This window comes from Gobio gobio, assembly GCF_949357685.1.
Source record: "Gobio gobio genome assembly, chromosome: 23".
Lineage (NCBI taxonomy): Eukaryota > Metazoa > Chordata > Actinopteri > Cypriniformes > Gobionidae > Gobio > Gobio gobio.
The window spans coordinates 30,532,838-30,545,967 of NC_137119.1; the positions used below are offsets into that span (position 1 = coordinate 30,532,838).

Genomic DNA, 13,130 nt, shown 5'->3' on the forward strand with positions numbered 1-13,130 from the left:
TACATCTATAACACAAACATTTTGGACACAAACATTTACAAATAAAAAGAAAAAACACCCACATCAATCCTGCATCTAGACAATTATACATAAAAATATGAAACAAAAGAATGAAGAGATGTATCCATAAGTTAATTAAAAAATACATATTACAAATCATTAAAGATAAGTGCTGTATTCTTGATGAAATTAAATAGAGGATCCCAGTTTTTATCAAATTTGTCAGTAGAACCTCTTTTCAATAGAAAAGACATCAAATCTTCTAACCACGAGAAAGTGGGAGGAGATTTAGAAGACTTCCAGTGCAATAAAATTTGTCTGGGAGCTGTCAGTGAGGCAATGGCTAGAAAATGACCATACATTTTTGTATATTCATCCAGAACCACTGGGACACCAAAGATAGCAATCAGAGGACATGGTTTGAGAGAAATAATAGAAAAAGTATCAAAAAAGGAATGCCAAAAATGTTCCAACTTTGGACAAGAAAAAAACATGTGGATGTGATTAGCAGGAGCCAGAGAATACCTATTGCAGGTGACATCCGTGCTACGCAGAAGTTAATAGTCTGAAATAATTTATTTTGTTTTTATTCTAACTTAAAAAAGGTAGACAACAAGGCAGCTCGCTAGGTTTTGTTACAGAACTATTGATTTGTCGTTGTGCTCTCATTTAGTTATTCTGTCACTTGTCGAGTCTCCGTCGCTCTCTCGTTATGCACCAGATCTTTTCTTAATTTCCACGCAAATGTGACGGCCCAGTCGCCTAATGCTTTGTGACAAGTCACAAAACCTTGTTACATTAATCATTGCTGGGTGTGCTCTCTGTCACCCACACCATCCGGATGGTTTCCTCAAAGATCTGCCCATAAACACCTTACCTATCCATTAAAATCATGCTATATTTTCCAAACCAAAAATAGATATCCTGAATGAAAGAAGAGGTGTGGTGTTGGTTTAGTGTTACAATCTGCTTAAGCCAAGAGGCGATTGTGATTTATTCATTTTTTACATTTATGAACATTGTTTGCACATTTTGTGATGCTCCCTTTCTCTTGCAGGTGACATCACTCAGAAAGGATACGAGAAGAAGAGGTCAAAACTGCTCGGAGCGTATCTGCCACATCCTCCAGGTAAGAGCCCCAACCCTCACCTCACATTTAGAGGGTCACAGAATGCGTTTGTACCCACAGACTTGCATTTGCACAGGTTTAAACAGCTGACTGAACCAGCTTTTCTACAGCAGATGGGCTTGCCTCTCTTTCTCTAATTTAAAGAGATCCTAAAAATTGCAATGGGAATCGGTTTCCTGTGGTCTAATATTCTAAGCTTTAATATCTCAGCAGATGGATTTCACAGTTGTTCTCTCGTACATAAACAAGCAATGACTTTTGTTGGGCATCCTAGGCCGCATCACTATGCAGTTGCACAAGAGGTGTAACGATATTCAAACAGAACCGAAAAACCGCGATACACCACCCACGGTACGAACCGCGATACTCTCATGTCGAACCAAACGCGCCCCGTTATCTTATGCCACAAAACAAATTTTTCTTCCTTGACATTTTATTAAATAGTAATTAGTACACTTTGAACAACTAATAAGAGCTGTATTTTTACTAAACATTATTATAATAATAATATTTACTAAATATGCACTAACTTGTGTCTTCCAAGTGCATGTCACGTGACTTGGGTAATCGCTCAAATTGCATGGTGGAAGGACAAAGAGAGCCAGTTTCCTTGGTCACGGAGTGCCTGAGAAAAACGTGTTGTCCTGATTCAGTATCTGTGGTCAGATGATATGTTGTAAGGCTATGTCGGTGTCATTTTCGTGGCTTGTTACGAAACAAAAAGTCTCTCTCACCTTAAATTTTCTTTCTTTCATGTCCTGTCAGCCGTTATATTTTACACTCTTTAATTACACGCGTGCATGCGGTCGGCACACGCTGTTACGTTTTATCCCTTCATATAAAGCACAAGAGAAACTACAATTAGTGCTGGGCGGTATACCAGTTCATACCGAATACCGGTATTTATTTTTGTTATGATATGAATTTTGATGATACCGCAATACCGGTATATGTCGCTTAAACAACGTTCGGAACGTGGCGCAGCGCGTCATTGTTTGAGGGGGGACGCATTTCACTGTTGCACTGTAGCCTACTAGTGAGAGCAGTCAGAGCACAGCTGAGATCGCATTACAGCCTATGGCTGAATCTGAGATCGCCCCCTATACCCTCATTCACTATTCCCTACGTTATCACTTTATTTGAAGGAGTGAATGAAAACGAGTGCGTGAAGTCGGACAACCGTTGTGTGTACATCGGCTGTACACTTGTTATTGCGGTGCGATGTGGGATTGAATGAGTGCATTCAATAACATCCACTGTGGTTTCGGACACCACTACAAAGCGCTGTCCCATACAAATAATGCCCTATTTGAGGTTATAATGGGCGATTTCGGATTCAGCCCTTGATTACAGTGGAGAATTCAAACTACACGAGGCGCGCGCGCTCAAGAGCGTTTTTTGCGCGGAGCGCCGCGATGAGATTAACAGCGCTCACCACATGGATCATATATCAGATATAGACCGGAGCGAGCGCGTTTAAGTTTTTTATGGACATATTTCATATACTATAGTGCTTTAAACGTGAACCCGAAGCGTGTATGCGCACATATTTCATCACGTCTTCTTCAAATGATATGTGCACTGATTTGGCTACACTGATACAACCATAGGCTACGTCTGATCACGACCGCGATGACACGATGGATTATTCTGCTATACAAAAGACAATCAATGATGGAAGTTAATAAATAAACTGACAATTCAAAGAAGAATGGGCAACAAAGTAACTGCTTTATTCTTTCTGTGTTAAACTGATGTCATTTGTTCAGAGAGTGTATTCCAAATATCCGCGTTTCTCCCTCGTTTTGGCTTGTTGTTATAAAGGATTTTTATAACAACAAGATAAGATTTTTTAAATGCTTACGGTGCCCTCAACTCTGTTTTTTCTCTCTCTGTGGTTATATTTTAATATTCATGTGCCTGTAATGAGTGTGTTGCAGGTCTGTGTTTTATTGGTGGTCTCTCCATAGCATTATTTTGTGGGGCTTTGCAAACCTGTATTAACTCTAGTGTGGAATTTTTCTACAATATTCACCCGTCATGACAGTAAAATAAGGCATTCTAGTCAATCTACTGCAGTATTTCCTCTCAATCAGTAGAAAATGTGGTTAACACCCGGTCATGCATAGGGGGAAAAATACCGTCATAAACCGTGAAACCGATGTAATTTAAAAAAATACAGTGATTTACATTTTTGGTCATACCGCCCAGCACTAACTACAATCATGCAACGTTTCATTGTCAATTCGTAAGTCATGAAATAAAAGTAAAGTACCAATAAATCACGTAACCGGTACACCGTGTGTTAGCTGGGAAGGATTTGTATGCAGGTATGATGTTCATTCTGTACATCAGGAGCAGTTTTCATGTTTCATTAACAGTTTATGTTGGTATTGTGTATTCACCATAGCAACTGTTGTTTCCATAACCCCAATATGCCACTTTTTCACTTTGTTATTTTGTATATTTTTAAATTAGTGTGGTGGCTACTTTATCGTTTTAACAAAAACTGCTATTTAATAGCTTTACCTTATAGGCCTATTTATTCATCAGTATTAGTTATATTCATACAATTTATGTGTTTAAGGAGGCTAAAGTGGGACATTACTTGTCGTGTGTGTAATTATATATATATATATATATATATATATATATATATATATATATATATATATATATATATATATATATATATATATATATATATATATATATATATATATATATATATATATATATAGGGAACATTGTTATAGCACAGAGAGCTAGTCTCTCACCTGAGAATGTGGACATGATGGTGTTTTTGAAGAACTTAAACTTAAAATTGAACATTTTAAATGAATGATAAAATGAGTAGATAAACCAGTTTATCTACATTTATTTCATTTTAGTTTACTCAGGTATGCTAACTACTCTAAATAAAACATGAAGCCAAGTTATAAAGATAAAGTTAATGAGTTAAATAGTTGTTGTTGTTGTTGTTGTTGTTGTTGTTGTTATTAAGTTAAAAGTGAATCTAGTGTTGTTATTGCTGGTGCCCTGCCATGAACCCTGCAACTGAACCGCTGCTCCAAAACCGTGATGTGAACCGAACCATGGCATTGGTGTATCGTTTCACCCAGTTGCACACATACAGTACATATGGATCGTTTCCAACTTTAGAACAGGCATATGGGATTTAATTGCCCATTTTATCATCTGACAGGCAAAAATGTGTTTTCTTAGAGGATGGTTTGAAGTATCATTTATGTCCGTAGCGCTTAAAGTTAGAGGTTTGTTCACTTCTCTAACCCTAAGTAATAATATGAGGGTTTAGATGTAGGTCACATGATCAGATATCCGATTTAGAAACGCATTTGAAAGTGGTCCAAATCAAATGTGGAAAAATTGGAAGAAGATTCAATCTTTGCCAGATAAAGGTGAAAAGAAAATCTGAATCGGTTGAAAGTGTAGATGTCGCCTTAAAGTCTGAAGTTCCAACGGCTCTATTTAGTCTTTTTACTTCTGTGAAAATCTTATTTGGAAAGCGAGGCCATCCATAACCCGGTCCGGCTCCAGACTTAATCAGTCTATTTGCCCGCTTGTTCTTCAGTGCTGCTTTAAAATGAGCTGATAAGTTACCGTAGGCACCAGAATTAAGAAGCACCTCTAAGCTCTTCTCAAGAGCTTCATAAAAGGTGCTTAGAACTTTTTTCCCCCTCTCATTTCATTGAACTTAAACAACCTCCTCTTATGAATATTACTGGGAAAGAAATCAATAGTTCAGTGTTGCTTTTCAATACATGGTTCCTCAGTTGATCAACCCAGTCACCCTTTTAAGTGCACTTAAATACTTTGCATTTAGACTATTGATAAAACGCAGAGTGTCTCCAGCTTCAGATGGCATTAGTCTTTAAAAGTGCGTCTCCATCATTAAAAGGAAGAGCTAGGTAAAGTAATTGCTTGGTGTTGAAGAACGTTTTAAGAATAACTGCCCCTCCCCCCATGAGATGATTTATTCTTTATTTTAGCTATCCCAGACAATATTCACAATATATTTAGACTAGTTTCATAATTTCTCCTTGCTTTATAACTTATGAGTATAAGCGTGTTCCATGAATCCGTTCAAATCGATTCAAAATTAGTTTGCTACATCTCTCAGAAATGATCATGGAACTCTTTGTGTGTGTAAAAATGTGTGTTTTTGCAAAAATATTAGTGCTGTCAATCGATTAAAACTAATTAATTAATCACAATTTTTTTCTGTAATTAATCACGATTAATCGCGTGATTAATGATAGACATTCAACATTACAGTAGACTTAAAAGCTATCAATTTCAACATTTAAAAGGCTTTAAAAAATTAATTTTAATTTAAGTGTACTTAAACCCATTATAGTAAATGTTATATTAACCTGTGGCTTTCATATATGATCAATATGCAGAAATTAAATGATTAACTTTAATGACAGACATCACAGCAACTGTTTTATTAGGCTGTTGTCAAGCACATCCCATTTTCTCACAACTCTTTAAGTTCATTTAAGACGTTATTTAACTCCTTCAAGAAATAATTGGCATAATTATGTATTTTAAAGTCACCTTTTTGAAGGCAATTTGCAGGCAAATGCATATCAAGATAGATATCTACAAATGGCTGAAAAAAATATTAAGATATTCTATTTTGGCTATATCACCCAGACTTACTTGCAAAATTAGTGCTGTTTTTAGAGTTTGGTGAGAATTTATGTAACTTCTGAAGGTCTGATTTGTGCTCAGCATGTCTGGCTGCATTGTTGATTAGCAAGGCTTCTGTTGCCATAGCAACAGGCAGCCCGCATATTCCCAGTCTGGCTCCCGGTGAAAAAAAATACATGACATCATGCTCAGGCACAAAGCATGTTTCGTGGCGTGAAGAGCGGCATGCGCCAGACTCAACGCAATGCTTCCATTCCCACGGGATCTCGTGTTATTTAACAGTCCCGTGATGGCATGAACTAGTTTAACGATCAGTCGTTCATGTCGTGGAGCAAGGGAACGTGGCACAGTGACACCTCCCTTAGTGCCCAGCCTGATTGTGTGTGTGTGTGTGTGTGTGTGTCTCATAGTTTTTTTAAGAGCATCAGGTTACCAGCACAGAGCAGAGATTGTTTCCGCCGCTGCCTTCGACTAAATGACAGGCGTACTTAGACGTTAACCCAATCAGTATTGATCGGTGACTGTTACCCTTGGCTTTTTAGTAGGAGGAAGGCTCATTGTGTTTTCACTGTACTTGAGTCATAAAATCACATCCTCCGCTGCATGAGCTGGTGTATGATTCTGACTTAACCTGCTGTCTCACCTTCTGCCTTATTGAATGAATAAATCCACCGGCTGATGTCTTCGGCTATGTCAGCACGGGGCTAAAATTGATTTCTCCGGCCTGCACGCAGTGCTCTTGGCTGATGCGGCGTGCACATCCTGGGCCGTCTCACGTGTCCTAAAATCTGCCAGGAGGAGCAGAGTGGTGCTAAGCTCTCCGCTCAGAATCCAAGAAAACAAAGAACAACAGAACAGAATAGAGCTGGCTCATCACAAGAGCTACTGATATATGAGTCATTGTGGACCAATCACTGCTGTGTGTGCCTGGAATTAAATATTTTATCTATTCTCAATTAGGGCTGCACTGGCATAGACATTTTGTCAAATATGGAAAGTCTATAAATGGCCCACATGGAATCTGCAGCGACAGAACTCTGCAGAAAGCTCTACAGATTTAAAATAAAAAAAATCTCTGCTCTGCAGAATTGAAAAAAGTTTAGATATGTCATAATACGGGACCTATTATGCCCCTTTTTACCAGATATAAAACAAGTCTCTGATGTCCCCAGTGTGTGAAGTTTTAGCTCAAAATACCCTACAGATCTTTTTTTGTAGCGTGTTAAAATTCTCACTTTTGGGGGGGGGGGGGTGAGGAAAAACACGCCGTTTTTGTGTGTGTCCCTTTAAATGCAAATGAACTGCTGCCGCCGGCCCACTTCCAAGAAGAGGGCGGAGCTTCAAGAGCTACCGGCAACAACAAAACAAAATCTCACTCACCTGAAAATGTCAGAAACTATTAGTAGCGGTGTTCAGCCTTATATGTTCAGTCATCTGACTGCACTGTGCATAATAAATGCATGTGACACATATTTTAGAATCAACCTTTTTTAAAATCCAGCATCGAAAAGACACTAGTTCTGAAACAGTCTGGCGCAAATTGATCGCTGTAAATATTTAAGACTTTAGTGATTTTTTGGGGGACATTTCCTTCCAAAAAATAAATGTAACCACAATGTCCTCAGTGACTCAGATGGGTCACTCTATGCACTCTAATGTGCATTGGTACATCCCAAAACACAACACTTGCAATTAGGGGTGTGATGAGACACTTATCTCACGAGACAAGATACGAGATTGGGTTCACGAGAACGAGACGAGACAAGATTTTTACATAGTATTTTTAAGAAATCCTCAATGATGAAATACATGACTTGAAAAATAGTTTGCAAGTGTATTTGAAATGATCATCATCATCTTGTAATGAATGTCATTTCAGTTCTACTTCCTGAGTATGAATTATCATCCATCCATCCATCCATCTTCTTCCGCTTTATCCAGGGCCGGGTCGCGGGGGCAGCAGTCTAAGCAGAGATGCCCAGACTTCCCTCTCCCTAGACACTTCCTCTAGCTCTTCCGGGGGTACACCGAGGCGTTCCCAGGCCAGCCGGAAGACATAGTCCCTCCAGCGTGTCCTAGGTCTTCCCCGGGGCCTCCTCCCGGTTGGACATGCCCGAAACACCTTCCCGGGAAGGCGTTCAGGAGGCATCCGGAACAGATGCCCGAGCCACCTCAGCTGACCCCTCTCGATGTGGAGGAGCAGCGGCTCTACTCCGAGTTCCTCCCGAGTGACTGAGCTCCTCACCCTATCTCTAAGGGAGCGCCCAGCCACCCTGCGGAGAACTCATTTCGGCCGCCTGTATCCGGGATCTTGTCCTTTCGGTCATGACCCAAAGCTCATGACCATAGGTGAGAGTAGGAACGTAGATTGACCGGTAAATCGAGAGCTTCGCCTTAAGGCTTAGCTCTTTCTTCACCACGACAGACCGGTACATCGACCGCATTACTGCAGAAGCTGCACCGATCCGTCTGTCAATCTCCCGTTCCATCCTCCCCTCACCCGTGAACTAGACCCCTAGATACTTGAACTCCTCCACTTGAGGCAGGAACTCTCCACCAACCTGAAGAGGGCAAACCACCCTTTTCCGACTGAGGACCATGGCCTCGGATTTGGAGGTGCTGATCCTCATCCCAGCCGCTTCACACTCGGCTGCAAACCGTCCCAATGCATGCTGAAGGTCCTGGTTAGAAGGGGCCAACACGACAACGTCATCCGCAAAGAGCAGAGACGAAACCGCGTGGTCCCCAAACCTGACACCCTCCGGCCCCTGGCTGCGCCTAGAAATTCTGTCCATAAAAATTATGAACAGAACCGGCGAAAGAGGGCAGCCCTGCCGGAGTCCAACATGCACCGGGAACAAGTCTGACTTACTGCTGGCCATGCGGACCAAACTCCTGCTTTGGTCGTACAGGGACCGGACAGCCCTTAGCAAAGGACCCCGGACCCCATACTCCCCGAGCACCCTCCACAGGATGCCGCGAGGGACACAGTCGAATGCCTTCTCCAAATCCACAAAACACATGTGGACTGGTTGGGCAAACTCCCATGAACCCTCCAGCACCCTGTAGAGGGTATAGAGCTGGTCCAGTGTTCCACGACCGGGACGAAAACCAGACTGTTCCTCCTGAATCCGAGGTTCTACTATCGGCCGTATTCTCCTCTCCAGTACCCTGGCATAGACTTTCCCGGGGAGGCTGAGAAGTGTGATCCCCCTGTAGTTGGAACACACCCTCCGGTCCCCCTTCTTAAAAAGAGGGACCACCACCCCGGTCTGCCATCCCAGAGGCACTGTCCCCGACCGCCACGCGATGCTGCAGAGGCGTGTCAGCCAAGACAGCCCCACAACATCCAGAGACTTGAGGTACTCAGGGCGGATCTCATCCACCCCCGGTGCCTTGCCACCGAGGAGTTTCTTGACCACCTCGGTGACTTCAGCTTGGGTGATGGACGAGTCCTCCTCTGAGCCCCCAGCCTCTGCTTCCTCAATGGAAGGCGTGATGGCGGGATTGAGGAGATCCTCAAAGTATTCCTTCCACCGTCCGACGACATCCCCAGTTGAGGTCAACAGCCGCCCATCGCCACTGTAAACAGCGTTGGTAGGGCACTGCTTCCCCCTCCTGAGGCGCCGGACGGTTTGCCAGAATCTCTTCGAGGCCAGCCGATAGTCCTTTTCCATGGCCTCACCGAACTCCTCCCAGGCCCGAGTTTTTGCCTCCACAACCACCCGGGCTGCAGTCCGCTTAGCCTGCCGGTACATGTCAGCTGCCTCAGGAGTCCCACAAGCCAACCAGGCCCGATAGGACTCCTTCTTCAGCTTGACGGCATCCCTTACTTCCGATGTCCACCACCGGGTTTGGGGATTGCCGCCTCGACATGCACCGGAGACCTTACGGCCACAGCTCCGAGCGGCCGCAGCGACAATGGAGGTGGAGAACATGGTCCATTCGGACTCAATATCTCCAGCCTCCCTCGGGATCCGGTCGAAGTTCTGCCGGAGGTAGGAGTTGAAGATCTCTCTGACAGGAGACTCGGCCAAACGTTCCCAGCAGACCCTCACAGTACGTTTGGGTCTGCCGGGTCTGTCCGCCCCCTCTCACCATGGGCAACTCCGGAGTGGTGAAGAGTCCATCCTCTCTCGAGGAGTGTGGTTCCAGAGCCCAAGCCGTGCATAGAGGTGATTCCGACTATCTCTAGTCGGAACCTCTCAACCTCACGCACAATCTCAGGCTCCTTCCCCGCCAGTGAGGTGACATTCCATGTCCCAAGAGCCAGTTTCCGTGTCCAGGGATCGGGTTGTCTAGGCTCCTGCCTTCGACTGCTGCCCGATCTTCTCTGCACCGGCCCCTTACGGTCCCTCCTGTGGGTGGTGGGCCCACGGGAAGGTGTCCCCACGTCGCTCCTTTGGGCTGAGCCCGGCCGGACCCCGTGGGGGAAGGCCCGGCCACCAGGCGCTCGCATACGAGCCCCAACCCCAGGCCTGGCTCCAGGGTGGGGCCCCGGCTGCGCCGTACCGGGCGACGTCACGGTCCTCTTTTTTTTGGTCATCATAAGGGTTTTTTGAACTGCTCTTAGTCTGACCCGTCACCTAGGACCTGTTTGCCTTGGGAGACCCTACCAGGGGCATATAGCCCCGGACAACATAGCTCCTAGGTTCATTCGGGTACTCAAACCCCTCCACCACGTTAAGGTGGCAGTTCAAGGAGGAGTGTATGAATTATTAATTATGAATTATCATATGAAGTTAAAGACAACAATACTAAAGCACTGTAAAGGTTTTGGCAAAAACTCAACTGGCTTCTTTCCTGTATGATTGTCTCTTCAGACATTAGAACTGCACATGAGCTTCTTTTGACCTCCTAACTGAACTCCTTCCCACAAATTGATCATAGATATTAAGTGCAAACAATAACCATAATACCATAGTCAAAGTACTCAATATTCAAAGTGCAAATAGAGACCAATTGTATCTTCAAGCATGATACAGAACTAAGAGATGGTTACAACGAGATAGATTTTATATTGGGAGATATTCGCGTGCCTCAAGGAACCGCTTTCAAACAACGGTAACGTATTGAAATCGCGTTTGAATGCGCGGCCGCTTTTACTTTCACTTTGAATTTCGTGATCGTGCGTACTCTGGGAATAGGGAGCGGTGGTGCCGAACGCACATTTTAAAATATAAACTCACCACAGTCGAGTCCACTAACATGTAACACACACTCGTACAATGCGAGCGCTTCACTAACACATGTAACGCACACTTATAACACTCTCGTCACGTGATCAGTGCTGCGCGCACGACTCAAAACTGATGGAATTGAAGCGATCCGCCTGAATTAAATAGTTTATATAAAATGCAAAACTAGAATGGATGCGTAATGTAAATGTAGTGTTGGCCTATTCTATCCTAACTTCACCCTCACACTCCCTCATGACATTATGACCATAGACTGTAAAAAAATAGATTATGCCACGAGACAGCTTTTCACCTTGACTAGAAATCTCATCACAGTTTAGTCTCGCGAGATCTCGTGGCACGAGATCTCGTCACACCCCTACTTGCAATGCCTTTTTGGTGCAGCGTACAACTCAAGCTGCTACAGCGAGTATACAGAAATGAACCTCAGGGCTGAGTCTATGCTAGTAGGGCAGATTTTCACTAGCTGTGGGCGGGGCTTGTGCCTACGATGACATCATTGTAGGGGGGAATTTGAATCAGCACGTTTGTAGAGACTGATTTTGATTTATGGGAATTATAAAAAAGAAAATGAGTGAGTGGATTTTTACCAATATAGACTGGTTGTTCTCACACACTGTGGACACACATCAGTGTTCAAACACCTTATAAAAGTGAATTTTGCATAATAGGTCCCCTTTTAAAAAATAAATAATTTAATTTAATTTAATTCCAAACAAGTGAAATCAAGCATCAAAACATTACAATGTATAGTAGAAAGGTTAACTTAACTGCTTAGCACTTTTTATCTTGCCTTTGAAAAAAGAATATACTGTTAAAGATAATTGATATGTATTTTTTTTTGTTTTTTGGGGATTTCTTAGTTATTTTGTGTTGGTTAAGTAATGTGATAACTTGGTAGCGCCCCACTCTTCGGATTTAAGTGGTTTAGGTCAATTTAAACAATGATCAATTATGGGAGTTTATGTAAATTGACATCCCTAGTACTGTATATAAGAAAGGTTACATAATTGTTTGGCATGTTTGTATCTTGTCATAGAAAAATAATTGCCTCTTTCTAATAATAAATAAAAACTCTATGCCAATATATTGTGCATCTCAATTACTTCTGTATCAGAGAGCAATAAACATTTGGGTCTGAAGGGATGAGAGGTAAAGAAAAAAGGCTGACAACATGTCAGAAAGAAAAGCTACACTGAAATTAAAGTGAGACAAGATGGAAATTGAAGGAAGACAACGTTGATTAAAACAAGATCAAATCAGGGTTTCTCTTAGCCCGTCTGTGAGAGAGAGTGTTACAGAAAGAGATCAATGAGGTTGATATGTAATAAATGAGTGTCTGGCTGAGACGTGTAATTGTCCCTCCCTTTCTCTCTGTCATTTTTAGGGCTAGAGGCGTCCATGGCACACGAGCGCCGGCCACCCATGGCGCCCTCCTCCGCTTCACGATACCACCGTAGACGCTCCTCTGGCACCCGTGATGAACGTTACCGATCAGGTGAGTCTGCGGCAGGGCAGCAGCGGGAGTTTATTCCAGCAGTGCAATGAGTGATCCCTCATGATTCTTACACTGGAATGATGGGAAATAGTGTAGCTGCCCAGAACTCCTGTTCCACAATAATTGTTATACAGCAAGTAAACAAGAGAAAGAAGCTCTTTCTCAATGGCTGCATTGGAACGTCTTTTTCTTTTCAAGGGGATTAATTATGTTTATTTCATTCTGAAATTATTTATCTCCACTGTGGGGTTTCAGGGTTATTGTATGGTTACTGTTGTCTGGCTATCACCGGACCAAGCTCAATTTAAGATTGAACATTGGACTGTGGAGTCTGCTATTTATTTTCTACTGCACAAGAGGCGTGATAAACGAGCATAAATTAAATGACTCAATTGACCTATCGGTAAGCCCCGCCCCCCTTAGTTACTGTTGCTAACTCGGAAAAACAAACATAGTTGCTAACTGTCTTACAATGACAGCTGACAGTGTGAAAACCTTCTCCCAAGATGTTTTTGGACACGGAATGTAGCGGACCACGTCCGAATGATGGCCAAACTTTACTGATGGTTTATGAAGTTTATTATATCGTTTTTCACTCCAAAAAAAAAAAAATCACCACAATCACAGT

At 42.7% G+C, this 13,130-nt stretch overlaps 1 protein-coding gene across 7 annotated transcripts in view; it reads left to right on the plus strand.

Moving 5' to 3' along the window:
• The window catches only part of dip2ca (disco-interacting protein 2 homolog Ca), a 155,469-nt gene that overhangs the window by 84,793 nt on the left and 57,546 nt on the right, over positions 1 to 13,130 (plus strand). For all 7 annotated transcript variants that reach the window (XM_079806512.1, XM_079806514.1, XM_079806513.1 and 4 more), the window contains exons 2-3: positions 1,058 to 1,129; positions 12,392 to 12,502. In XM_079806512.1, the coding sequence (XP_079662638.1) occupies positions 1,058 to 1,129; positions 12,392 to 12,502 (183 nt within the window). The remainder of the gene's footprint in view (positions 1 to 1,057; positions 1,130 to 12,391; positions 12,503 to 13,130) is intronic.